The 26738-nt window shown below is 32.5% G+C and overlaps 2 protein-coding genes across 2 annotated transcripts; one reads left to right on the forward strand and one right to left on the reverse strand.

The window, feature by feature from the left end:
- Positions 1 to 589: 589 nt before the first annotated feature.
- On the reverse strand, positions 590 to 21177 carry LOC132551312 (6-phosphogluconate dehydrogenase, decarboxylating-like). The gene is made up of 13 exons (XM_060215437.1): positions 21085 to 21177; positions 17279 to 17354; positions 10864 to 11043; positions 10363 to 10428; positions 9515 to 9633; positions 8955 to 9021; positions 7866 to 8000; positions 7159 to 7284; positions 6010 to 6073; positions 5307 to 5437; positions 4928 to 5061; positions 3795 to 4017; positions 590 to 3179 (listed from the first exon to the last, which is right to left on the reverse strand). The coding sequence occupies exons 1-13, from the start codon at positions 21096 to 21098 to the stop codon at positions 3060 to 3062; spliced, it is 1455 nt and encodes a 484-aa protein (XP_060071420.1). The 5' UTR covers positions 21099 to 21177; the 3' UTR covers positions 590 to 3059.
- Positions 21178 to 21500: 323 nt separating this feature from the next.
- On the forward strand, positions 21501 to 26353 carry LOC132551302 (large ribosomal subunit protein bL20m-like). The gene is made up of 5 exons (XM_060215427.1): positions 21501 to 21633; positions 22616 to 22726; positions 23684 to 23761; positions 24990 to 25055; positions 25346 to 26353. The coding sequence occupies exons 1-5, from the start codon at positions 21547 to 21549 to the stop codon at positions 25463 to 25465; spliced, it is 462 nt and encodes a 153-aa protein (XP_060071410.1). The 5' UTR covers positions 21501 to 21546; the 3' UTR covers positions 25466 to 26353.
- The last annotated feature ends 385 nt before the right edge of the window (positions 26354 to 26738 follow it).

Consider the following 26738-nt stretch of genomic DNA (forward strand, 5'->3'; position numbering starts at 1 on the left):
CAAAACTACATTTCTATTTTCTATTTCAAATTTCAAACATAAATTTCCATTTTTCCACAGAAAACATGAAACAGAATTACAAAAAGAAGCTTTAATGATAGTCTTAGACAGAATATCATCACTCACATTAAATGTAGATATTCTACATATACAATGTACAAATAGCTACTAATGTTTCCTTTATCAGAGAAATATCCCACGTTACAAAATGCATATAAAGTTAGGAAATTTATTAATCTTGTTCATAATTACATATAGAAATATTAAGACATTTTAATATAAGCCTTTGTCAGTGGTTTGGCATTCTGTACATATCTAATGTGACATAGAAACAAAGCTTATCAACATTCATCCGTACATGTACATACATATAGTAAAAGTACATGTATTATTCCTGGTGTAATATCTAAATTAAAGAAATTGAAGAATGATAAGGCTCTTGTATAGAACATCATAAATAGATTTTAAAATACCAAACTTAACAATAAATATTTGATTGAAATGGAAAATATAAAAGATCTATCATACTTTCCTAAAATTTAATTGGTATTTGAAAATTATACAATCAAACTGAAATTAAAGTCCTTCATAAAACAATCAATTATCAATTTATTTCATCTTTAATGATCATACATTAACATAAGTTATCAATTATATTGCACTTGAAAGTGTGATGATCGTACAAAATTATGTTTATTATCATGAATTTGAACTAAAATTTAAATTCTGTATAGTGTATTTTTTAGGTGTTAATTTCATCAGAAAAAATCATCTACAGATTCAAAAATTTCAAGCAAAGTAACTTTATATATTCAATATTTTTATAAAGCTGCTTTCATTTCTAACACAGAAGGAAACACTTGTTTGAAAGAAAGTCTAGCACTTTGTGCAGTATTATAAATTTTGAAAAGTTTTTTACATTGTGTCCTCAATAAGTGTAACAAAAATAATTATTGAAGGTTTTTAAATTCTAAATGGATTTAGCTAATTTGAAATTCTTTTTAATGATGCTGAAAAACACAATCAAATGGTAGATATCAATAATACAGAACTTATGAATTCTGCTTCATCACCATCAGGTTTCAGATCTGATATCAACATTGTCAAGATGTGTTTTCTTTAAAAAGGAAATCCTAGGTAAAGAAGCAAGCAACTCCAGGTCAGCAAAGTGCAGAAAGATTTCTGAATTCTTCTTCATTAAAGGTACAAAAGTGTGTATCAAAAAGGTCTTTCTACCTTAACACAAAAAATGACTATTTCATCTGTTTCATGCAAAGCTTTATTATTTATGATTTAGGTGAAAAAGCAATACAAAATCTAAATGTTGAATATAAGTTTTTGTAAGTGTAATTTGTATCACAATACATGTGTGTATATGAAAACAATTTACAATGCGTTTTTGAGGTAAATTTTCATGAACGGTAAAATTTGTTATGTTACGTGACAAATTGTCATTGATAGACAAAAAAGCACTCTTTTGTTGAACGTGAATATTAGTCACAGAATTATCACTATTTTGACAATTGAATACAATCTTTCTCTCACACAAACATATCAATTAAAGGTATTCTTACCAAATATATATCTATATTATGTACGGTAGAGACACAGAAACTCCAACAAACAAAAGAATATCAAATCTGACAATCACAGAGGATAGCTAAATCTAGGATCACAGAATCACATGTATTTTGTGGAGAAAATTTTAAATTATTAAGATATTGTAAGAGATATACCCATTTCATTTTCAAAGAATTAGCACTACAGTTTTCTGCAGATTATATCATAAATATGTATCAATAATTTCTGTTAAAAAAAATTATATATACTTGTTGGATTTCAAACATCAATACGATTGTTCTAACACTCACAGCTCACAGAGAAAAAGGTCAGCACCAAAAATCGAGACATAGTTAAAAAGATAAATAACTGAACTATCCAAACGTTAAATACATTGTACATGTATTTGTTTAAAATGTACTAATTAAAGCATTTTGATGTCACCGAGTGCCAATAAAATTCTCAAATCATTGAAAAGAAGCTCTGCTTGCAATAAATTTGACCAACGATGCCCACTGCATTCCTCCAGACAAAAAAACACAAAAAAAAAAAAAATATAACGAAAAAAGCCACTTAACACATAGACAAAAAACAAAAAAAAAAACCCAGAAATTATAAGAAATTTTGTATTCAGTAAGGACAATTCTGGGTACCTGTGTGTAGTTTATATAGATTTCATCAAATAATACAAGGTAACTGTTTTTGTAAGAATGCACCAAATAGCCTCGTTCTGTCACATACCTACATAATATTACGCATTCTAGTTCAACCGAAAAATATAAATATATGTTTGCATGATAAAACTGATACTTCTCAACAAATTCAACAATGTCGCAAATAAGCTTTCACAAAGTACAACAATCTATATTTAAAAATGTGTTTTGTTAACAGTAGTCGTCTTAACAATAAGTTAAGTACTGGATTTGTGTACTGGTATATCAGTAAATTTGACAGGAAATATTTGGTAGTTATCCCATTGATTGTGACATTCTTGCAGAAATGTGAACAGAAAATATTGATACAGCTATATCTATCAAAATTGCACACACGTATAGCGATGTTGTACAGCGATATAAAAATTATTGTCAAAAACTTGCATCATGATCCTTGCTGTACTGTTTTTCTTGTCAACTTTGTTAAAACAGCAAACCATGTTGATAAAATTTCAATCAACATAACCCAGTTTTAAAAAAGAAACTCCTTTGTACTATGCTACTCTACATCTGTCTCTAACAAGCATTAGTTAGAAGTTCCGAATATAGATTTATATCATATTGAATTTATTTACTACAACTTGTTAGCTATATGACATTAGTACATATTACATACAATGATGACTAACTATCTTTCTTTCTTTGTTACCATTCAGATCTTGTATACCAATACCATCGATAAATCTATAACCCATTCAATGAAATTGTCTCCCTTTATGAAGAAGTCTCCAATTATCTGAAAAAAGTGTCCAGATATTTGTGTATGTGAAGGATGATCCAGCATGATTAAGCATCATAAGTACTGGACGATACGGTTCCACCATGTCCAGTCCAGTTTGTGTGGATGAATTTACCAGGATTACTCAACAGTTCGTAAGTATGAGCTCCAAAATAGTCCCTCTGTGCCTGTAATAAATTAATGATCTTCATGTAAGTCAACAGAACTTTAGGAAAGTGAAAGAAAAGAAAAAAAGAAAAAATCTCTGTAAGACATGAATGCCTCTGTTTCCAATCACATAAGTATTGATAAATTTGGGAAAGTTTTCAAATGTGACCTTTGACCCTTTAATCATAACTGATGACCACCTAGATATGTTAAGGTGTTGAACTTGATCTTATGATACTATGCTTTAGGTTAAACATGAACCCATTCTTTTGAGAGGTTCTTAAGACATGGCACGTCATGATGAGACAGATGGACAAGACTACATGTCTATGCAGCCTTAATAAAACAGCAGGGGCTTAATAAAACACAAAATAAAATCTTAAATTAGTAAACGGAATATAGACCTTCCTACAGCTAAAAGTAAAACCTCTAGATCTACATCGAAGCTCATCAACCTTGAAGGAGGTTCTCAAAAAATATAAAACTGTAAGAAAGCTTTCTCACACAGCCTTTGAATAAAGTCTATTTGTATATATCTATATGTAAACCTGAGTGATACAAACTCTGTCATATCAATGGCTTATACAAACAAACATTCCCTTTTCACCTGTCTCACTTAATAGAAAATGTCTTACCTGTAAAAGGTTAGCAGGTAGTCTGGCTGACCGGTACCCATCAAAGAATGCCAAGGCTGTGCTGAAGGCGGGCGTAGGGATTCCCAATAGGACAGCTGTGGACACAACCCTTCGCCAGGCAGCCTGGCATTTCTTTATCTCTTGCTTAAAGTACTCATCCAAGAGGAGATTACTCAGTTTAGGATTTTTGTCAAAGGCCTCTTTTATCTTGCCCAGGAAACGACTGAAATTAAAGTTTCATATTTCTTATCATGAACTATTTAAATTTCTAAAATGAGGATACGCCGAATGAAAATAGGTCTAGATTGCGAGTAATTATGTTTTAAGCACCCATTAACTTACTTATCTTTCCTCCTGTGAATTGACTTTAAGCCTAGTGGAAATGAAGATGTCCGAATGCACCAGAATAACATTTCGTGTTATTAACGACTCCGAGGGTAGAAGTTATGGCAGATTAAGAAACTTTGTTGAAGATTAAGAACCTGAGTAAGAGTTGTCTTTGGAAGCAAACTGCCTCCAAGGCTTTTGTGAAGGTAGGAAGGTCACCTAACTAGTCTCAGCTAGGAAAAGCTACCCTATAGTCAAGTTGTAGTGTGTCCATTCTACGAGTGAGAGGTTGAAACCCAACAGTATGCTGGATAGCTTTCATACTCTTTCCTATCACACCAGTTACCATAATATAAACAAGTCTTAAAACACTGATGAAGATAACTGAACTTTACTAAACTGGCAGAAAATCTTTTGTTTTTGTAGATTATCATATTTTCTAGAACCATATTTTTTTGTTGAGCTAAAATTTTGTAATTATACAAAAATTTGCATTTTTGTTTTCACTTGATTTCTGGGGAAAATCTAGCTCACAAAATCTACCTGTACTATGTCAATTTTTATCTATCTCTTATTTCTTACACATATAAATTCTTGAAATTCAATGAAAATAAAAAACACCATCAAAATTAATGGTTTTACAGTATTTGAAGGAATTTTGGCCTCAGACTAAATACTTCTATTTTCTATGAAGATATAAAATGTTAGAAATATCAGCTTCATTTCTATGATAAAAAGGGATATACAGTATCTACACCACTAATAAATGTCAGACTAGTGTCTTATGATAGAATAATTTTACAAACCTGCGGATAATACACCCTCCTCGCCACATCAAAGCGATACCGCCAAAGTTCAGGTCCCAGTTTAATTCTGATCCAGCTTCCCGCATCAACATGAACCCTTGTGCATAGGAGACAATCTTAGAGGCATACAACGCCTGAAAAGCAAACAGTAAACACATCAGGGGTGAGGGGGATTTTATTTTTTTTTTTTAAATCATGATACATTTATACGTTTACAAAACAAGATATTATATGGACAGAATAATTCAATCTGACAGATTTAAGAGATTTCATCATGATCTCTATTTTTTGTACATGTGCTTTGACTTTTTTATTAGTTCCACACCCAATAAGAAGTGCCATTTATCATTCATTACCCTGCTTGATGAAAGAAACTCACCAGCTTTAGATCAGCCACTAACTGCTTCTTGTCGCCCTCATACTTGGTTTTCTCTGGTCCCTCAATATGTTTACTGGCTTCAATTCTTTCTTGTTGAAGGGCAGATAAACATCTTGCAAACACAGCCTCACCTAAATCAATTCAAAGCAGACATTAACACTAGCTGATTTAATATAAAATTTATCATTGTGATACCACAGGTAGTCTATCATGTGATGTGAAAAGCAGGAGAAGTGTACAATGAAACTAAACAGAGTGAAACATGTCCATATCTATAGCACAATCTAGTGTAGACTAAGAACTTGCCTAACATCACTTCCATGACAAGTTGATATAAGCTAATTAACTACAGACTGTCAGCTCATCAGCCACTTTCGCATTATTCAACAAAATGTTTCAAAAGAAACAACAGACCCAAGCTGATACTAGTAACAACTGATCTTCTTACCAACCGTGCAAATTTTCATCAGGAGCAGTCTCACTTCAGATTTGTAACTTGGCTAAAAATGTCCACATTAAAAACCAATACATTTCTGGTAACAAGTTTCAGAATAACTGACTTACTAGTACTGGTTCACATATAGGTTAAAGATAAAATTTACTGATCTTGTATAAATTCACTGACCTAGTTTATCCCTCACTAAATAATTATCACCTGGTATCACCTGACCTTTAAATGATGGGTAATATGTTTGGTACTTACCGATAAGAGACACTGGCACACCATATTCCAGTGCTGATATGGCTGTCCATTTCCCTGTGCCTTTCTGAAAATAAAACAAGTGATATGAACTATAAATTCATTTGACCATAAAGTTTGGTATGATGTACTTGTTTCTGCACAAGTTTAATATCATCATGTTAAAGTTGATAAGGCAATAATACCAAGTCTGATACAACACCCTCCCAGAAAAGTACAGCTGTTCAGTAAAAATTCTCAAAAATTGTTATTTCTTTGTCCTGCAGTAGGTGAGGTCCATGGCTTTGAACCAAATTAATGAATTGAGAATTTCATTCAGGTGTGTATCAAATAGACACAATGACAATATATGCATGAAAGTGTATTAAAATCATTTTATCATTAATATGCTTTATTTACATTTGTTTGAACACATTTTGATGTTTTCCTGGATTTATCACTCCGTGAACAACCCGGGTCATTTTGAGACAGGGTCACCTTGTAGTTGTTGGGTGGCTACCTCATTGAACAACCTATGAGAGGCCCATTGCATGCTGAAGAAATTTGGGTAAAGTGTGTAGCCCAAGGACACAGCCACATCAGCAAAGCTTCCCAAGAAACCCAAACCACCATTGGTAGTAAATATAAAACCACACACCTCAGATCTTTGCCTGAAGTTACATCGACCAACGCTCTAATCAGTAACTGTTGCGGCCCCAACACATGCATGAACAGGAACATCTCCTTAAGGCCTTCAATTCATTATGTGTAATGAGTAAGTAACACAATATTAACTGCAAATAATTAGGTTTCTATACTTGTTTGATCATCCTGTGAACAACCAGAGTACTTTGAGTTAGAGTTTCCTTGTAGTAGCTGGTGATAACCACACTGAATAACATATGAGAGGCCCATCACATGATTAAGAAAAATGTATTGCCTATGGACACAATCACTACAGTCCTATCACAATGCCCTCAGAGCAACTGGGGAAAGTGTTGCAACGAAGGACACAAGAACACAAACTGATTTGTTTTTCAGCTCCCTGAGAAATAAAAACTGCCAGAGGCAGAGAGTGCCACACCCATCAGATTCCCACTTGAGGTTGTGAAGGTCAAAACTCTACTGACAAATTGATAAAACCAAATCTTTTGTATCCCCAAAACATTATACCTGTCCTGCTGTGTCACGTATCTGTTCCAGTAGGAAACTGCCATCACTGTTCTTATAACGAAGGATGTCTCGGGTGATTTCAATCAGAAATGAATCCAGTTCAGTTTTATTCCACTCCTCGAAAACCTATCAACAGAAAATTTTCAATGGATTTTGTGAATGGAACATAGAACAATAAAACACAAAAAATGAAACCATCAAAACACAATCATTACATTAACTTTTCAGCATGACTAACTAGCTAACTTGAGATGAGGGGAGATAACTTAACACTGGTTTAATATTGATAACAGGTTTAGCAAGCGAAAAGAGACACCAGGTAGATGGTTATTTTTGCGATTCAAATTTTTGCAATTTTCATTTAAAAAGATGAAAATTTCATGCTTTGTATAGAGAGGATACTTAATTTTCATGATTGATTGTTCATGTCAAGTTCTAAATATATAAATAATGGTTTATTGGTCAAACAACATTTATAGATAATGGTAAGATTGATGTTTTAGAATGCTGACAAATAACGTAATGTAATCCAATACCATTTAAGTCATTGCAAACATCTGAAATTGTTGAAATAGTGTCAGATAATTGGAGTGGTCTGTGCCAACAAATGATGACATTCACTGCAAAATCACCCAAATATCAACTATAGCCAGATATACAATATTTCTCTGTCCCTTAAACTTCTCTCTAAAGACATTAGATCTTACATCAGCCATTTCCAACTGATTCATGCCTAATCCATCCTTCATAACATTGTATGCCTCACAGATGAGCTGCATGTCTCCATACTCAATACCATTGTGGACCATTTTCACAAAGTGTCCTGCACCCTCACTTCCAACCTGTAAAGTAACAATGAAATTGTCAGTCACAATCATTACAATAAAAATGTATATCATGCTCTGAACAGGAAATAAGGCGTTCATATCTTTAGCTTCTATAAATATATTGTACAAAAATGATTTAAAAGTTTAATCAGTCTTGTTGGCACACACAGAAATTTCCAGTAGGTTAAAATGCAGTAGGAAAATTGAGTAAGGAGAAAAATCAACATCAATAGATAGCAATATAGGTGATCATGTCTTTTTCACATCTGGTCGGGATTTAGCCATTTTACTTTTGACCCAGATTTACATGTGTAGAATATGATGTGACCATGCTATAAATAAAGTAATACAAAATTTGCGGAATGGGTCATGAGTTACATTTTTGTCAGGTCCCAATCAAGATTCAGTTTGCTGCCATTTATGTGTAGTTTCCCTTCCATAGAAATGAACAAAACATTCCCGAGCTAATTCTACATAAAATCCCCTTTTCTTCAGTGATAAGTTCACAACATAATGTATTACAAATTACTTCATATTTTATTAAATCCATGATTTTTCATGTCCATTTTGTAATGATACTACCCAGAATGCAACATTTTATATAGTTAATATTTAGGTAGATGTTCCCTCAGCCTAGAATCCCCTTACAGTCACTGCTCGCTTCACGCACCTTGGCTTAATTTTTTCCCCTCCATTGTTGAATTAATAAGTCTATCTTTTCCTTATATATCTGCAAGGGGCTTCTCCCTCTAAAACCTGGAGTTATCCCTGCTTGTACCATTATGTATATGATAATTCCATAGTGGATTAACAAATTTAAGACCAAGATAATGAACTGAGCTTGAGATTACTGAATACCACTTCTGTAACATACAAATAGAATATACAGTGCTGTATGTCTTTATACATAAGTACATTATCATGGTACATGTACTTCTCTCTAATAAGTGGAGACACTATACTACTCACCCAATCACAACAAGGCTCATCCCCAGATTTGGCAGCAATGGACTGGAAAATGTTCTTAATATGAGGCCTGAAAAATTAATATCACCATAATGTATTATGAATTTTATTGGATTTCAAGAATATAACTTTCCATATTAGGATATGTCTGTGTAACAGAGCCCTAGAAAAAAATTTTGTTTTGTTTTAAAGTTTATCATTGCTTTCAAATAATGCTGGGTCTATAGTCTAAAGTCAAAGCAAAAAGGCCTAAAGGGATAAACCCACACCTGTCAAAATTATAGACACTAAATTCAAACATGCAAGATCATTATGACATATTAGTTACAATTTTGTCTTCAGTATTTAATTATCCTATTAAGAAGAGGAAAAAACCTAGATTTGTTTTAATAGATTTTTTACTCTCATGCAAAACATTTTCCCAAATAAATAGCATTTTGGTTAACATTGGTTCAAGATAACAATGTAGTCATATACTAATTCTACATCAGACTGAAAGAGGGGGAAGAGCCAACAACAGCCCAGTACAAAGGTAGGTTCTTCAGCTGGTCTAGTCAACTTACCATGCTTCTGGTGATCCACCAGGCATGAGAGAGGGTCCATATCTGGCACCGTCCTCTCCTCCACTTACTCCACTACCCACAAACAATAGACCCTTTTCAGCCAAGGCCTTACATCTCCTCTGTTCATACAAAGTAAGTAAACAATGATGACTAGTTATAATGTACATATTTCATATCTCTTTTAGTAAAACAGTTTCAAACATAAAAGAAAGGAAAACATAGTGCTCTACTTGGATGAAAATTTGAAATATTTAAGTTATCAATAAACAACCTTCTTTATCTAATAATTTCCCCTGAATACAATTCTCTACACTGATGAATAGATGGGATGAAAATAATGTAATGATCCTGTTATAAGACCAGGGGACTCAGACATTATCTTTGACTATGGGTTGCTTGCAATATTTCAGGGGCACTGGGAGGGGTGGGTGGGCAGGTGGCTTATTACCAGACAAGGGCATACAGACAGATAAATACAATTATATGATAATATGTTTCTATGACCAGACAAGGGCTTACTGATGGATAAATACAAATGTATGATGATATGTTTCTATGACCACACAAGGGCTTACTGACAGATAAATACAATGGTATGATGATATATTTCTATGACCAGACAAGGGCTTACTGATGGATAAATACAATGGTATGATGATATGTTTCTATGACCAGACAAGGGCTTACTGATGGATAAATACAAATGTATGATGATATGTTTCTATGACCAGACAAGGACTTACTGACAGATAAATACAATGGTATGATGATATATTTCTATGACCAGACAAGGACTTACTGACAGATAAATACAATTGTATGATAATGTTTCTATGGCCTTAGCTTACATTTGTGTCTTTGTATTCAGAATTCCCTCCGTCAATGATGATGTCTCCCTTTTCTAGTAGAGGCACCTGAAACAAATGAGTCATCAGATTCAGATTGTTAGAATTCAAATATAATTGTCACTTATAAATCACATAACATCTCAGGTGTCATCAGCTTTAGTATTGTAAAACTATTAGCCTAGCAAATTAAAGCAGTCCACCAACAGGAAAGGTGAACTCCAGTAAGCTGTTCGTATTGTGCTATATTGGCTTCCTTTGATATTTGTTTGAAATGTTTCTTGGCAACTCTATATACAATGTACAGGTAACTGCAATACAAGTTTTTATAGTGAAAAATCATTTTCACTATCCAACTGGGCTTTTAAAATGAAAGTTTATTATAATTTGCCCTCACCACCAAAGGTTGAACCAAAAATATTTGAACAATTGCATAAGATGAATACTATAGTCCAGAGCTATCATGAAAAATATAAAGCCACTTGGATAGATTTGAAAAGTTACCAATTTGTCAATGAAGGCGTCCACTGCAGCTCCAGCCTTGACCAGTAACATAACCCTCCTTGGTTTTTTCAGCAGACTGACCATTTCCTCCATTGATTTAGCTCCAATAATGTTGGTGCCCTTGGCTTCATTGTTCATAAAGTCATCAACCTTGGATACAGTTCGGTTAAAGGCAACCACCTGTAGGGGTGTAATTATAAATTTAAGTTAAAGGTTAAAGTTCAAAGGTCAATAAAATATTCTATGCATCAATGTAATTTCAGTAATGCATCCAATGTATGTATATACGAAGATAGTGATCAACATTTTGCTGCATTACTTTTTTAGACAGGAGGAGGAAGAGGGGGAGGAAGAGGATGACGAGGAGGAGGGGGAGGAGGAGGACGACGAGGAGGAGGAGGGGGAGGAGCAGGAGAGGAGGAGGACAGGGAGGAGGAGGGGGAGGAGGAGGAGGGGGAGGAGGAGGAGGAGAGGAGGTGGAGGAGGTGGAGGAGCAGCAGCAGGAGGAAAACAACAATGAGGAGTGGGAAGAGAATGGTCATGTTGAGGAGGGGATTAGAATGAGGAAGAGGAAGAAAGAAAGCAAGAAGGAGAAAGGGGATGGCAATGACATTGGGAAGGGGGCAGATGTTTACAGGAGGGGGATGTGAACAAGGAGAAGGGGGATGGGTACAAGGAGGAAGAAGGGCAATGGCAACAAGGCCATGATGATAATGTGAGAAGGAGATGAGGATGAAGATGGTGAACAAGAACTAGGAGGAGGGGGAAGAAAACAAGGAGATAAAGGTGGACAAAGAGAATTATGAAGAGGAGAAAAACGAGGAGCAGCAGGAACAGGATGAAGAAGGAAGAGGTCTTATTTATAGGTCCACCATTTAAAATCTGTGATGCAATCAGCTTCATTAACCACTGGTACACAGCTGTTCTTCACTAGGAAGCAAATAGTGTATTGATTGGGATAATCAACAAATACCTTCTGACTGATGTGGTCACACAACCTGTCGAGGTTGTCGAGGCGGTCGGTGAACATCTGCTAATGATCTATAATCAGGTTATGTATGTATCTCCTCTGCTAATTATAGATCAATATTCCTGACATCAGAGCCACAGTAAATAGACTTCAGGGCGATTGAATATCAAGTTTTACTCCACTCACCTAGGTTTTACACATGTATTAGCTATCATAACACTCAAATTTTCTACATACAAATTTGATGCACATCAGTAAGTCGCTTGAAAAACACAGATACCATAATTGCTATAGACAGCATTAAGGGGCACCCAAAAGTTTATGTCTTAATTTAACAAGCATACTGAGAATAGCTGAAGCAATACATGTCCCCCACTGGCCACCAGAAGCTACTACACTGTAATAATTCATAAATTTTCTATAAATAGTAGCAGTGACTATAACCTTGACCCAACCACCCTAAAACTCAAATTTGTCCAAGATAGTCTGATGCTTAATAGGTGTGTGAAGTTTTATGAGAATCCCCCAACGACTGAAGTCTCCTTCTCACAAGCACAAAGACATATGACATTATGATTGAAGGACTCCCACAAGTCATTGTAACACACACACTGGGCTTGAATGTTCTGCATTTTAAAATGCCTCCTCTAAATTAAGTTCATTTGAAATGATAGACATTATACCAATCTTTGTCAAACTTTTGAGGTTTTCTTCACATTGGGATTTTGTCTTTAGCAAGTTGTATATGGATATATGTGAAATATCAAACAATTGTTTTTTCTTATTTTGTTGTTGTGGTATCAAAAAGATTGAAACAATAAGTTCATCGATGACGGTGGTTTTTAAATTGTCAAACTGAATGCTTTTTTTGTTATTTCTCCGTCTGTAAACTTTGAAATGGATGAAAATGTAACTGCATTTTAATAAAGAAAATACAAAGATTAACATAAAATTTACTCAGGTTCAGTTGTGCAACAAAACAGAAATTCATTCTTGTATAGAATGTTATAAAATTACAAGTGACAGATGACAATGAATACACTAATCATCTCTTACATGTATTCTATTATTACAAGTTAGCATCCATTCCTCATTACTAACTTTAAAAATGTCAACTCCCCAACATTATACTATTTACTATACAGGTAGAGAAGATTTAAGTGTCCTTAAAGATCCAGAGCAGAGTAAGTCAACCTTGTACAGGTACAAAGTGTACACTTCCCAAGTTTGTTGCATACTACAGTATCAAATATCTTACAGTTTTAGCAGCTTGATGACACAATGATAGGATTTTAGATGCTGTTATCCTTCATTTAATCTCTACTGATCATCAATATATCTATTTTCAGATTTCTAGAAATCAAAATAACAAGCTTTAAAACACACCAGGAATTCATTTTTCAAAAAACAAATCTTGATGATTATATAAGTAAAGTTCGGCGTTTAAAAGATTTAAGCTTACATCTTAATTCCACTTGCTTTTCGAAGTTCATAACAAAAGTGACGGCCAACAAAAAGAAAAGTATTTAGAATGCATCAAGTTGTCAGGTATTTTTGTCCCAGCGCTAGTTCTCCTGATATTGATACAGGGCATGTACTACACATACCGTGTATACATTTATCTTTAAATGACACACATCGGTTGACACGGAGATTTTTAGCCGACGCGACAAAGCTATTATATGATCACCCATTTAAGAAACTTACTAAACAATTTCTACTCCCACACAACCAGGTCCAGAAGTTTCAGGGATATCAATGTACCCTCAACAAACATTACAGGGTATATATAGATGATACTTAACATTAAAATAACAATGAACTACAAACTGAACCACAATTATATGTTAAAACTTTACCAAGATCACAGTTAAATAGAAATACATTTTCTAGAAGACATTTTTCTTTGCTTTTTGACACACATCTGTAATTAATGCATCCTTGCAGAATTGTTTATTTGAACTAAGTTCAAATTTATCAATGTAATTATTGACACAGGAGAGAAATATATGAATATAATAAAATGTTGAGAATGATGGTATTAGCGTTTTTCTGGTACCTATGAAATTATCTTTACAAACAGAATAACTTCAAAGAACTAGACATTTTTATTTAAAGTGTATTTGAATCAATCCAAATTCTACATCAATGGGGAAACTTCTGCTTCGGAATCGAAAAGACATCAGGGTAACTTGCAAGCCATACGTTAGATTATTGAAACTAATCGGTATTTGATTTGGTTGGTTACACTGTTGAGGCCAAGCAACTTTTAGATTAGTGTTACATTAAGATATATCAACACATACAGAAAGCTCTCATAATGCTTGTATTTGATAGTTTAACAATTCTTTTGGTGGCAGACACATATTTGTAAAAGACATCCTCCCTTTTCCTGTAGGAAGAAATCGTATCAGACTCAGATCAAATATCACCATGTTATATTAAATGTTTAAACTTTGCATCAAAGAGAAGTCATGCAATACACGATGTAAGGTGTCAGACTACCACACAAAATATTCAAAAGCTTTGTCATCTTACAACACAAAGTTGGAAAGTAAAAAAAGCTGGCTATAGATTTCTTATAACCTAATTTATTTAGCTGGTCCTGGAACTAAAAGACCTATCCTCACAAGCAACATTGAAATTATCAGGTTAATTTATTTTAAAACAAGTCTAATGTTATCAACATGTCTTTACAGTTGGAGTAAAACGTTGTTATGAAGCTGACTAGACATAAAACATTTAGGTCAAAAGAAGATCCGGACAAGACAGAACAGACTTAGAGTAATCACACATCCTTGTAGTACACCTCAACTTCCCACAGGAAATCATTATGTTTGAGAGGTGGCCATGTTATAGGACTTGAGGTTACACTGAACATGTACTTGATACAGAATGATATCCTAGTATAGGATGTTTACAATATATGATTCCATAACACAAATTACTGTATAAATGTTAATAATTAAAAACTCCACTATAGTTTACATTATATAGATGGTAACAAATTCAAAAGGTTAAATTCCATTCTACAATAAAAGATACATTCACATACTAATATTTCAAAACTTCCTCAATTAATAAAAAAAATACTAAAAAAAGATACCAGTAATTCAATTTAAATTCATTTTTTTTATAGCTATGGATGCTGTTCTGTTTCAAAATTTGCTTCAATTCCATGTACATGCAGAGAACTAGAGGTGTATTTTGCTCATTCACCAACATAAAGACAATCCTACTGAATTAAATGAATGAAGCATAAGTTTTTGGACTGAACTGATTCAATTACTCTGTAATAACTTAGGCACAAAACAGTTTAAGACTTTTACAAAATGGATGCATACACAAAGTGAATATGACTTCCTCTTAATTCTTAAATCTAATTTTATATCTCCGAGATAAAATACATCTTTATTTTGTTTAATCAGTCTAATTATGAATCCAGCTCAGAAAAAAACAAGTATACAGAAATTATAATGGCTGGTCATGATAACAAGTTAAATACCTTTATTTACATTGATCAGAATTAAATAAAACTTTATTTAGTAAGAATTATGAAACAAGTTATTCAAACTTATAATTAATGATTAATATTAATGCCTATCATTGGCCAAGATGGAAATGCATGGGGGTCTTATTGTGGGAGGAAATTTGAGTACATGCAGAAACCACCACAGTCAGACAGGTGACATCCATACCTTTTCATGTCTGCTTGGGGAATCAAACCCCAGACAGCTAGGTGAAAAGTGAGTGAGTTACCAATGTGTAACCCCTTCACACATAAATCAAAATGAATCCTGTTAACTTCAACATAATTAAAAAGTTGAGGTATATATATATATATATACATATACATGTGTGTGGTAATTGCTAATAAACAACACAGCTAATACAGAGAAATATCAACAAGGCCAATTTCACACAGAAAAATATTTTCTATTTCTTTACAAGACCTTATATAATGACCTTGACCTTTGAATCACCATTGAATATTTCCAATTACTCTGAACGAGAGTACAAACCCAGCCTCCCAAAGACTTTGCACAAAAAGTTTCAAAGCACACTAAATGAATCATTTGAAGTACAATATACATGTATATGTATCCCCAATTTCAAAATACAATGTACAAGGCCTGGGACACTTTTGACCATTTTTATCCTACAATAAGCTATCTGATTTCTGACGCAACGTCAAGGAACCCCCTTATGACATTAGATAGATATAATTTAACTGAATAGTGAAATATATGGTAGGCTTATTGTCAGACATGTGCTTATTTGATGCAAAATAAATATGGTATATAAAGCTGGTCTTAAAATTAAAATCCAGAAATGAATTCTTGTAGAATTAGTGGCCCTGTATATAAAAATGTTGTAATTGTAACACAGATATAATGCTACCAACAGTTTGTTCTAACTAGCAGTTTAACAGAAAAAAAGCTCCTGGTTTAGGACATAAAATTTGGATAGTCACTTTACATACATATATATGTACACAAGAATTAAGTAAGATCTTGACACCAAGAACATCTCCGAGATATCTACATGTTCAGAATTTCTTTGTAAACATGATGTAGAGCTGTAGCGTCATGTGCATGTTTACCAAGGAAAATTGATTTCGTGAAACTACATTTAATTAAAAGATTAAAATTAACAGTTCACCTTGAATTTAAAAGGATCTACATTTTCAATTACATGTGTAAACATTACAGGTCCTAGAAGTGTATTCAGGAAGAGACATTAAAAATAGACTGTTACAGTTTTATAGTGATTATAAAATGTTACACATGTTACTGGAGTGAATGATATGTTAATGAGTGTAGATGTGATAGCTCTTTACTGTAGGTACAGTATATAATGTAAGATTGAATGTTCCACTTAATGTACCACCTGGCCTCGAGGTGTTGATATATATAATTTTCTTCTGTTTAAGATAGCTGTCATCCTAGCAAACAAATTTTTAGCCTCAATGTCCCTTCACATTGGGAGTTTTTAATTGATAATGAAAATTTTAATCTTTTTATTTCATATAATTTTTGTAGATCATCAATGAAAATAATAAAGATATCAAATGGCAGTCAAACACACTTAAGCTGATATCAGATGATTTGTTTATTTTCCAGAAAAGACTTCTGACTCCCCTCTTTCTTCTTCCCCTCCCCCACCTTACTTACCCCTACTCCCCACCCCAGCACTTCACCTCCAATGCTGCTCATTTCATAAAAATGAAACTGATTCCATCAAAATGTATTTTTTTAAAAAAAAAGACCAAAATAAAATATGCCATTATCTTGCACACTAAGGCCTGAACTCTGATTAAGTTATAGCCCACTAGGATCCAAGACCATCATACAAAATGGTTAGTCATAGTGAATGTACTGGGGCCAGACAGATTCCATATTCCATACATGTACATGGCATGTAATGGTGACTTTATTTGATTACCGTGAATCCATGGTCGTTCATGTTGAGGATGATGTTCTGGCCCATCACTGCCAGCCCAATTAATGCAATGTCTCCCCTAAAATGCAAAAATTACATACATATGTATATTTGTATATGTATTTAAAATATGACCAGGACAAATAGAAATATTGAAAAGTTTGTCATAAATCATAAACATTACTCTTGGAATTCATTATCATTTTTAAAATTTGAAGAAATTGATGCTGAAAATTTTTTATGTATTATAACCTCTCTCCAAAATTGCCATTGCTGAACTAAATGTACATGCCATTGTTACACAGCCTACACATCCAGTATAAATGACAATGGTTGTAATTAATCATCAAAAGAAGAGAAATCAACACAGCATTCTACTTTCAGTTATGACCAAATCAAAGGGCAGTAACATTTTCCAAAAACTGTCAGATTGAGGGGGCCACAATAATAATAAACTGCTGTTAAAAATTCAACGAAAGATTATAAAGACTGTGACAGAAGATCTCTAGACAAAACTTCAATGAAGAACAAAACAAAGGGCAATAACTCTTCCATATTACAATCCAATACAATTTATATACTCCAATATATACACATGTATTGGGAAGGGTTTTTTGGACTTAGGGATTTGAGCATTGTCTCATGCTTTTCCTGTGAGATTCGCTCAAATTTTAAGACCCCACCATATTTCTTAGTATTGAGATTTATCAAAATTTTGGAATTTGTGTTCTGAACTCACCTTAAAACATGTACAAGAGATACTGTGTAAGTGGATTCTGAATACTTACAGTAAATTGAAGAACTAAACTCTTTTGTATAACAACATAATTGAGTCATAATTTGTGATTTTGTTAACATGTTATATCATTTCTATATCTATATAATGTTGAATATCAACTTTAGATAAAGTATGAAATGTGTCAACAATATCTTAAATATTACAGTACATGAAAGTGTTCACCATAACATCAGGTTTATTAGCTGAAGTCTAATCCTTAAACTAATCTAATTGTTTGTGTATCAGCTTATGATCAGTATAAAACTTCAGGAAGTAAACAAAGGCTTCCAGTCCAAACTATCCATACTAAGTTAATTTTACATAAAATAATTGATGAGTTATCACTTTCAAATAGTGAAGACTTATGTTGCAGAAAAATGCTGAATTGACTGATTTAAAATGATGAAAAGATCTTAGAGACTGAAATATTCCTTACATGGAGCAACTTAATTAATTCATTTATATTCTGAATTTTAATATCATTTGATTTATGAAATTAATTGAACTCACTACATCTATTTAAGCAATAAAATGTCCCTGCATGTAATGATAATCAATATAAACACAACTTTCTGTGCTATCAACATTTAAAACAAATGTATTGATATCTGATAACAATATTTGACTTTCAACACTGGTTTTGAGCATGATCAACTTTTTAAAAGAATTCCCAAGGATACAAAAAAAATTGATAGAAAATAAAGAAAAAAATTTTCTTATTGGACCCAAAATGGACTTACACTACCCAAATTTCCGCACATTACATAAGATGGACATTTTTCTTTTTAGACATTGCTTTAGTTTATTAGTTGCAAAACAAGAGGTATGTAGATCTAGGGTTTATAATTTATAATAATTAAATCAAAGAAGTTTTTTTTACTGTTTGGGTTAAATATTTATTTCTATCTGTTCCTTACTGCAGTTGAAGAAATTGACCATCATATCAAAAGACCATGTTTCTTCCAACTATTTCTAAACGACAAGTTCCCCTTTTGACAGTTTTATATATGGTAATAATCTGATAAAAAATAAGAGGTTCCTAAAAATCTCCCATTTAATTGATCCTTGTGACTTACATGTAAGTATAACTTAATCTGCCATTACTATTAATAAATATCAGGTTCGGTTAACATTTACAGTAATGAACACGAAATTCCCTACATTCCATCACTCACTACAGCATTGAATGATCTAAATACATTATCAGTTACTGACACATTACCTTCATGTATTTAGCAATAACATACTAATATATGGAATCATTTAAAAGTTTGAAGATCTAGTACTTAAAACTTTAATTGATATATGAATTTTTCTTTCAAATTTGTTCTACCATGTACATATTTAAAATTTGATCATCGGAGATAGGTAATTTTTATGACAAAACTTCACTTGATATATAAAAGTAAAGGTTAAAAGGTTTACTAAGTAATTTACTTTTTCAACCATGACAAAAAACATCAACAGTGTAACACCAATCATATACAAGTATCAAAAATTATATACATATTTATTTTACTTGCCATTTTACCTTTTAATGCATTCATGCATGAAACATATATATAGAAATATTTTTACTCTTACAACTTAGTAACTTACAATTTAAAACTAGGTCACTGACTCAACTACAGCAGATGATATAAATTTACATTTAGTTACTGGACCAAAACAACTACAACATGAATCTGCTAGGTTGAATAAATGATTGCTGGGTTAAATTTCTATGTGTGTATTAACTTTGACAGCAAAAAATCATGCATCAGCTATCAATTATTTTTAAAGGCTTTTAAGACTTTCTTTCACTGAATCTAATTATCTGTCATCCCAATTAAATTTATAGATTCTTGCAGATTTTCAATTTGATATTTATAGAAAATCCATCGACTTTAAAGGTTCTAAAGCCCAATATAGTTAACATTTAATCATCATCAAATAAAAGTTTTGACTTACAAACTGTCAAATTTAATTTCATTTCCATTTGTATCAGCAGGAGGATGGGACTTATTACAACTCAATAACAATTAACCAAAGTATCCCTTCTTTTAAACATCTGTTGATATATATGACCTCTTCTTTGCTTTCTATGCACTGTACTGCCAAAAGACAGACCATGAACTGCTGTGTAAAAATGGTGTAATTCTGGAAACATTTTTTATAATTTTACAACAAGTTTTCATGTACAGGTACATACATTAAAAGGAAATTTTTAAACATGTATTTTTCAGTACTTTTGATTTTTGTCAAAAATAAAATTTCCTTCATTTTATGATTACAAAGTGAGAACTTCCCCACAAAATGTTGGTGGCTATGGGAATGAAAAATTGAAATTGAAAAACAATCAAGTATGTGCATGTACCATAGTACAAATCTAACTGGACCATAGATAACAATGTCATCAATTAACATCCTGTACATTTATATCCTGTTCAACCAATACTACTCACTGAGTACAAAATATGGGATGGTTCATGATCGGAGCAGATTAAGTATGTGTAAATATACATCCTGGATTATGAAAGTGTCTGTCCTATCGATTTATTAGCAACTGTATTATACAAGGGCCTTCTCGTAGACACTTGAGATGACGTTTCTGAATGCAAATATAAGATTTGAACCTGATTTGACATAAGTTTTGGACCTCCAGATTTCTTATTTGACTTCTGAAATAACCAAACACTTTGAGGTAGAAGTAAGTTGGTCTACAACGTACTTCCTCCTTCACATAACTAAGGATACAATGTAAAATAATGAAAAGATTTGCAGATAATTTCTAGTTTGGGTTCCAGAATGAGTACACAGTCCGTGTTTCATTATGATCAATAATGGAATTTACTCTCACCGTAGTAACTCACTAACACGAAAAGCAAACAACGGTAAACGGTCAATGATGAGAAGACATACGACCAAAAGTTGCAAGTCACTAAACCGGTACTAGCAAAGAAAATAAAGTATTTTATTTAAAAAAAAAAAACATAATCACTTGACTTGAACTCGCGTATGTCAGATAAATCAACATGCAATTACTACTTACTTGGGTTCAGCCATATTTCTTGTTTATAAGTGGAATGTCGATAAGCTTTATACTGTTACACTTTCCAACACAGAGTTGTAGAAAGGACTGCTCCGGTTTCTCACTCGACCGGCTGTGTGTGACCCTTAAAGGTCAAACGGAACCGGAAATCTCTATTTTCGCTTTGAATTGATCTAAAATATGACCCGTAGTACGGTTATATAAAATCAGAACAAAATAATATTTTTATGTATTTTATACATGTTTCGTAAAATATTATTTTATACTATTCAGTCATAAGTATATTTAAAGTATATAGTCCATATATTGACTTTACCTGAAATAATACAAAAAATAAAAATTACTTGAAATCTCTCAATATCCGGAAAGTGTCACTCACCGGCATAATGTCTTTAATAGTATGAATGACGAAAAACATGGTCGCCATCAACTGATTGCAAGCACGTTTTTATGCTTTAAATCATGGTTTTCCTAACCCCACTAAACCTCATAAGATCAAGAGGTCCAGACAAGGCATGGAGAAAACGGATGTACCTAAGGATGTCATGGGTATGTCTGCTCACTCTAAACAGATATTACAACAGAATATTCCGAAGGTCGTAATCCTCAAAGTTAAAACATTGGCATTGTATAACGAGATAGAAACGATTCAGCATTTTAGGTCAAAATTCTAACTTGACGATCTGCACTAAATCTGTTTCCTTAGTCCATTTGACATTAGTTTTAATTCTGAATACATGAAATGGTGACAAAAAAGAACTCTATTGAATAAGATAGATAACATGAGACAAATATGATAACCAGTTGAGACAGTTATGAAAAATGAATAAACAATTTTGTCTGCTGTTCTAGCAGCTGATATAATTATCTTGTAGTGATGATAAGAAAAAAGAGGAATTGCATTAAATTCCTTTATTCTAACTCTGGTGATGACTAGCAAAGTTTTGGATCCTGAGCTATTTTGATTGAGATAACCCATAAGATAAGAGAGGTGTGATGCTTTCTGATATTATGATTATATCAAAAGACATTGCCTCAGATAGACTTAAAATTGATAAGTTATATATAGTGGGACAAACGAGAAAACATCCTGACATTTAAAGAATTAGTAATGTTTGGGAGGGACCTAATAATGATTTTTGATGTCAATAGATGTCCGTTTCTTGCATGCTCTGTATGAACTTTGCTGAAACTTAAATATCATTGAATAAATTATCACACTTCAATGCTAAAGGTTGATGAGAGATTAAGAGAGCTCAAAGTCAATCTTTTTATAATCAAGTATGCAGCAAAGTTATGTAATACAGCAACAAAATAATTTTCTTTTAAAAATAATGCAGTTTTATGACATATGTCACATGATGTTGTATTAGATTTTATTTATATGCATCAATATATGCAAATTATTGTTAATCTTCCATTTACTTTCAAAAATAAGCCAAAAATGACTCATCTCAAACCAGTAAAATATGACTCCAGAGCATGTTCTATACCAGGTATACAATGATATATTGTTGCTTCTTTTTCACAGAGTTACTATGGAAGAAAGAGGCACTGTTTTTCTATTGCTGTTAGATCAGTAAGGAAAGCTATGATGTACTCAACAAAAGCAAAATATGAAAAGAAGAAAGCATTTCAAAAAGTAAGTACCTATAGTTCACTTGACACTTAAATCTTTCGCATTATTTAGTGTTTTGTATTAATACTGGCAGTGTTTCCAAAAAATTAACTATGTATATAATTTGCTAATTGGGTAATTGTTATGGGATTAGAGTGATAAAAAACAAGCTGCCCAAGCAGACTAGTGAACCATCAGTCTCTATGTGGACACTGCCTCTCAGCTAAGGGGGAATACCAACAAGCCAAATTGAACTGTCCCCTTCTACAAGTAAAATAAAAATTGTTCATAAAAAAAGAACCCAGATTCATTTATCATCAATAGTATATTTAAATTTGCTTGTGGAACAAAGGAAGGGAATGTTTATATATCTTTGTGTACAATTTGGTAATCTGTAAATATTATGTACACCAAGTCTTACATTTAACTTCCGAATCAACTGCTGCATCTGTCCTTGTTTGAAGAAAAACATACATACATGAAAAACAATATGCATTTATTACTTTTTTTTTCTGAAATGATGAAATGTCAAAAAAATGAGTCATTTAGGAAAATTAGGTTATTTATATTTTTGTAAGGGAGACAACCTCTAATTCATTATTGTCCAAAATGTTCTACAAGTGGAAAGTTGTCTCCCATCAGCTGCAAATAACCTTTATACATAGTGGATCCCCAAGGATTATATACTGATCTAAAGACAAAATTAGGGTAATGTAGCCTGTATCAGAGTAATTCAATGAAAGCACACAATGCATGTATTTACTTATTACTTACACATACATCAAAGGAATGATATTAACATAGGATTTTTAAGAGTGCAAAATTGCATTAGAAAACAGGGACATTTTGTAAGGAATCACATCATATTTATGTGTTTCCATTTTCAATTTGATAAAAAATCCAGTATAGCCACTTTGAGAATTTAGTGCCAAAATAAGTTGATTTTAATGTCTAATTCGAATATCTGCTCCAAATCATCAGATGTGGAGACTGAGGATAGGAGCTGCTTGTTCAGAACACAACCTGGATTACTATACATTTATGAGAACACTGGCAGAGGTAAGAAAATCTTACATACATGTATTCATTTTTTTCTTATTCAGATGTAGCTGTAATCATATTTCTCATTTTTGTTTGTATTGAAGTAAATTTCTCATTTGATATAAAGTCATTCCCACAAGGATAAAAATATTGGGATTCAATGTAATTGTAATTAAAGTTTCGCCTTCCTGTTACATTTGTATGAATTAATCATGAGTCGTCCTATGCATTTTGACATTAAAATACCCCGGGTAAATTATAATTGATCCAAGATACTCTAATGAGTTATAGAAAAAAATTAGAACGAAAGATTTTGAAATATTACACAAAGATCAAAATCTTTCCTACATATGGCACTAATGATGGTAGCCAATTTTGTAGAGATCTATTTGAATTACTCTATTATTCTGAAAGACCTTAGATAATTTATGATGTTAATTTTTGACCATTCAGATGACTGCCTATACATTTTTTGATTTGCTGAAATGTTTCTCAATCCTTGATATCCTGTTAAGTGAATTCTTAATAACTGAGCTTGAATAACATATTACCATAGTATTGACTGACAATGTTCTTTATTTGAAAGTTTTTTAAAATTCAAGATGGCCCCTTGACAAAATCTATTCACAAATATATTTCAGATAATATTGCCATGGCCCAAGTGTTAAAGCCCCAATGTAAATGACTAGGATAAATTTTTACTACAACAAATTGAAGAAATATGTGCATAAACTTGTCTTAAAACAATATATGCAGTGAGTTTTTACCAATATGACAAACTGAAATCACTCCAAAATTTGAATAACCAGCAATAAAACAAAAATATGTAATTATTCTTTTATAATCATGATGTATATGTATCAATGAATGAAATAAAGATTAAACCAAAAACAAAGTAACTAGTAAGAAAGAAGAAGAAAAAAAACCGCTTTAAATAGTTAAAAAAATGTTTGTTTGATTTATCAATACATAGCTCTTGTTGATATTTGTATTTCTTGATTGTTTTTGTCTGTAATTAGTGAGACAGGCCGAAAGTAAATATTTATTTATATTATTTGTTCCTTTTCTTGGATTCCAATACAGAAACAATACAACATACACCTGACATACAATGTAGATTATAATATTTTTTTTTATCTTAGAGTTATATGATGGACAAAACAGTGGATGCTTTTGTATTAAATTCACATGAACATTACAGAAATGTTTTCTCAGAATGTTTTCAAACATGTTTTTGTTTTTACAGTCCAACATTGCACTTAACAGAAAAGTATTAGCAGACCTTGCTATTTATGAGCCAAGAACATTTCAGGTAATGTCCCTGCTGTATTTCACTGCATGTCAAATGAAATGACTTATTAAAAATTCTTAGATATCATATATTTGACGTTTGGACATTCGTCTTTTTGTACCCAAAGCATGATTTTACCCACAGTTAAGCTAGTGCAATGTACGAAATTCAGGTCCATGACCCCTTAGGTATAGAGTTAAGACAGTTGATTTGAGGCAAGTGAAGTGAAAATATAATCTAGTGGCAGTGGTGCTCCTAATACAAACACATGTATAACTACAGTAAGTGTTTTTTTGTATTAAATCTTGCAGAGCCTCACAATTTTTGTGAAACAGAGAGCAGAAGAAATGGGATTATCAGATGCTCTGAAGCAGCCTCCGAAACATGTGATGACACGTGCCATGCTTAAGTTGCCAACGATTAGCACGTAGGCAGTGTCGTATATATTGTATGTGTGATTTTATAATTAAACTGTGAAATTGTGTTACATAAACAGTGTCTGTGTAAAATAGATTTTATGTCTGGCATCATGCATAGATCATGAAAACTAGTTAACCAGACAAAACCCAGTAATTTAATTCAGAGCTATGTGACCTGTGTGACCTATAGTCTGTTTCTCAATTGACAACAAGTTACAATCATTAAAAAGCATTAAGTATACTGTATTTCGTAAAATGAAAACAAAAAATGAAGAGGTGATACTGTGATAATGGAAATTTAGAATTTCAAGAGACTGGCATTTTTGGATGGAAAAGAATAATTCCCTAATTTATGTGTTAGCGAATTTGAGTATTTCCACCTTAAGCATTGTCTTTCCAGAGTCTGTGCAATGAATTTTAGTTTATATTGAAAAATATCTTCATGTGAAAATGTATTTTTAGATAAATCAGACTTTTCTAAAATGAAAACCAAATACAGGGAAGTTCTGATTCTTTACTAGGATTTTGTTTTTTGCTAGTTTGTAAAGTATACAAAGACTGGATATGATCTGCTGTTAACATGATCATTTTCACGGGGAGTTAATTTCACTATTTCAATAGACACATTGTATGTATTGTGATATGTACATGTATGTAATATGTCACAAATTCATGCATGCATGTAAAATTTACACTGCCAAATTACTTTAGCATATTTAGTGTGAATTCCATGTTAACAATAGAGACATGATGATCTGCCGACAGGTTATTAGGTATGCTGTGATGGAGAATGTCGTGATGGCTACCTGTAACAGGGACAGCATATTTCTGTGTGTGAGTGAAGAATGTAGCCTGTATTTGAATTAAAATGGTGATTTATTTCATCCTTCTTTCATGAAATTTGACTTTGTGTTGTCAGTTATTAGTCCATCATAAGATGATATGCAGTTAAAATCACTCTGCATCCACAATCCGTCAATGCTCCATCCAGGGTCCGTCTTTAAAATGTTCTTGTTATCACTTTTCTTGAAAACTGCTGAATGAATCTTTGTCACATTACATCTTAAGGTCCCTCTTAACTCCTACCTAGTTTTAACCTATTTATTTTAAGACTGATCAGTTAAAAAGTGGCCATATTGGATTTTTACAATGAAAGTTTGTCACAACTACTTCCTGAACTTTTCTTAGATTTCATATCATTGTATATGTTCCTCTTCGTCCATTGTAATAAGTTCTGATTTGTTCTGTTTGGAAACTATCAGAAAATTGAAATGATCGACAGGCA

Source organism: Ylistrum balloti, unplaced genomic scaffold (genome assembly GCF_031769215.1).
Source record: "Ylistrum balloti isolate Yb309-2 unplaced genomic scaffold, AGI_CSIRO_Ybal_v1 Utg370192, whole genome shotgun sequence".
Taxonomy (NCBI): domain Eukaryota; kingdom Metazoa; phylum Mollusca; class Bivalvia; order Pectinida; family Pectinidae; genus Ylistrum; species Ylistrum balloti.

Excerpts from the sequence above, each read along its gene's own strand:
- LOC132551312 (XM_060215437.1), bottom strand. Across the intron at positions 9,022-9,514 it reads GGTGGATCACCAGAAGCATG|GCCTCATATTAAGAACATTT; the intron begins GTAAGTTGACTA and ends TTAATTTTTCAG. Across the intron at positions 5,438-6,009 it reads TGTGCCAGTGTCTCTTATCG|GTGAGGCTGTGTTTGCAAGA; the intron begins GTAAGTACCAAA and ends GAATTGATTTAG.
- LOC132551302 (XM_060215427.1), top strand. The coding sequence starts at position 21,547 with ATGGTTTTCCTAACCCCACTAAACCTCATAAGATCAAGAGGTCCAGAC. Across the intron at positions 22,727-23,683 it reads AGAAGAAAGCATTTCAAAAA|ATGTGGAGACTGAGGATAGG; the intron begins GTAAGTACCTAT and ends CCAAATCATCAG. Across the intron at positions 23,762-24,989 it reads TTATGAGAACACTGGCAGAG|TCCAACATTGCACTTAACAG; the intron begins GTAAGAAAATCT and ends TTGTTTTTACAG.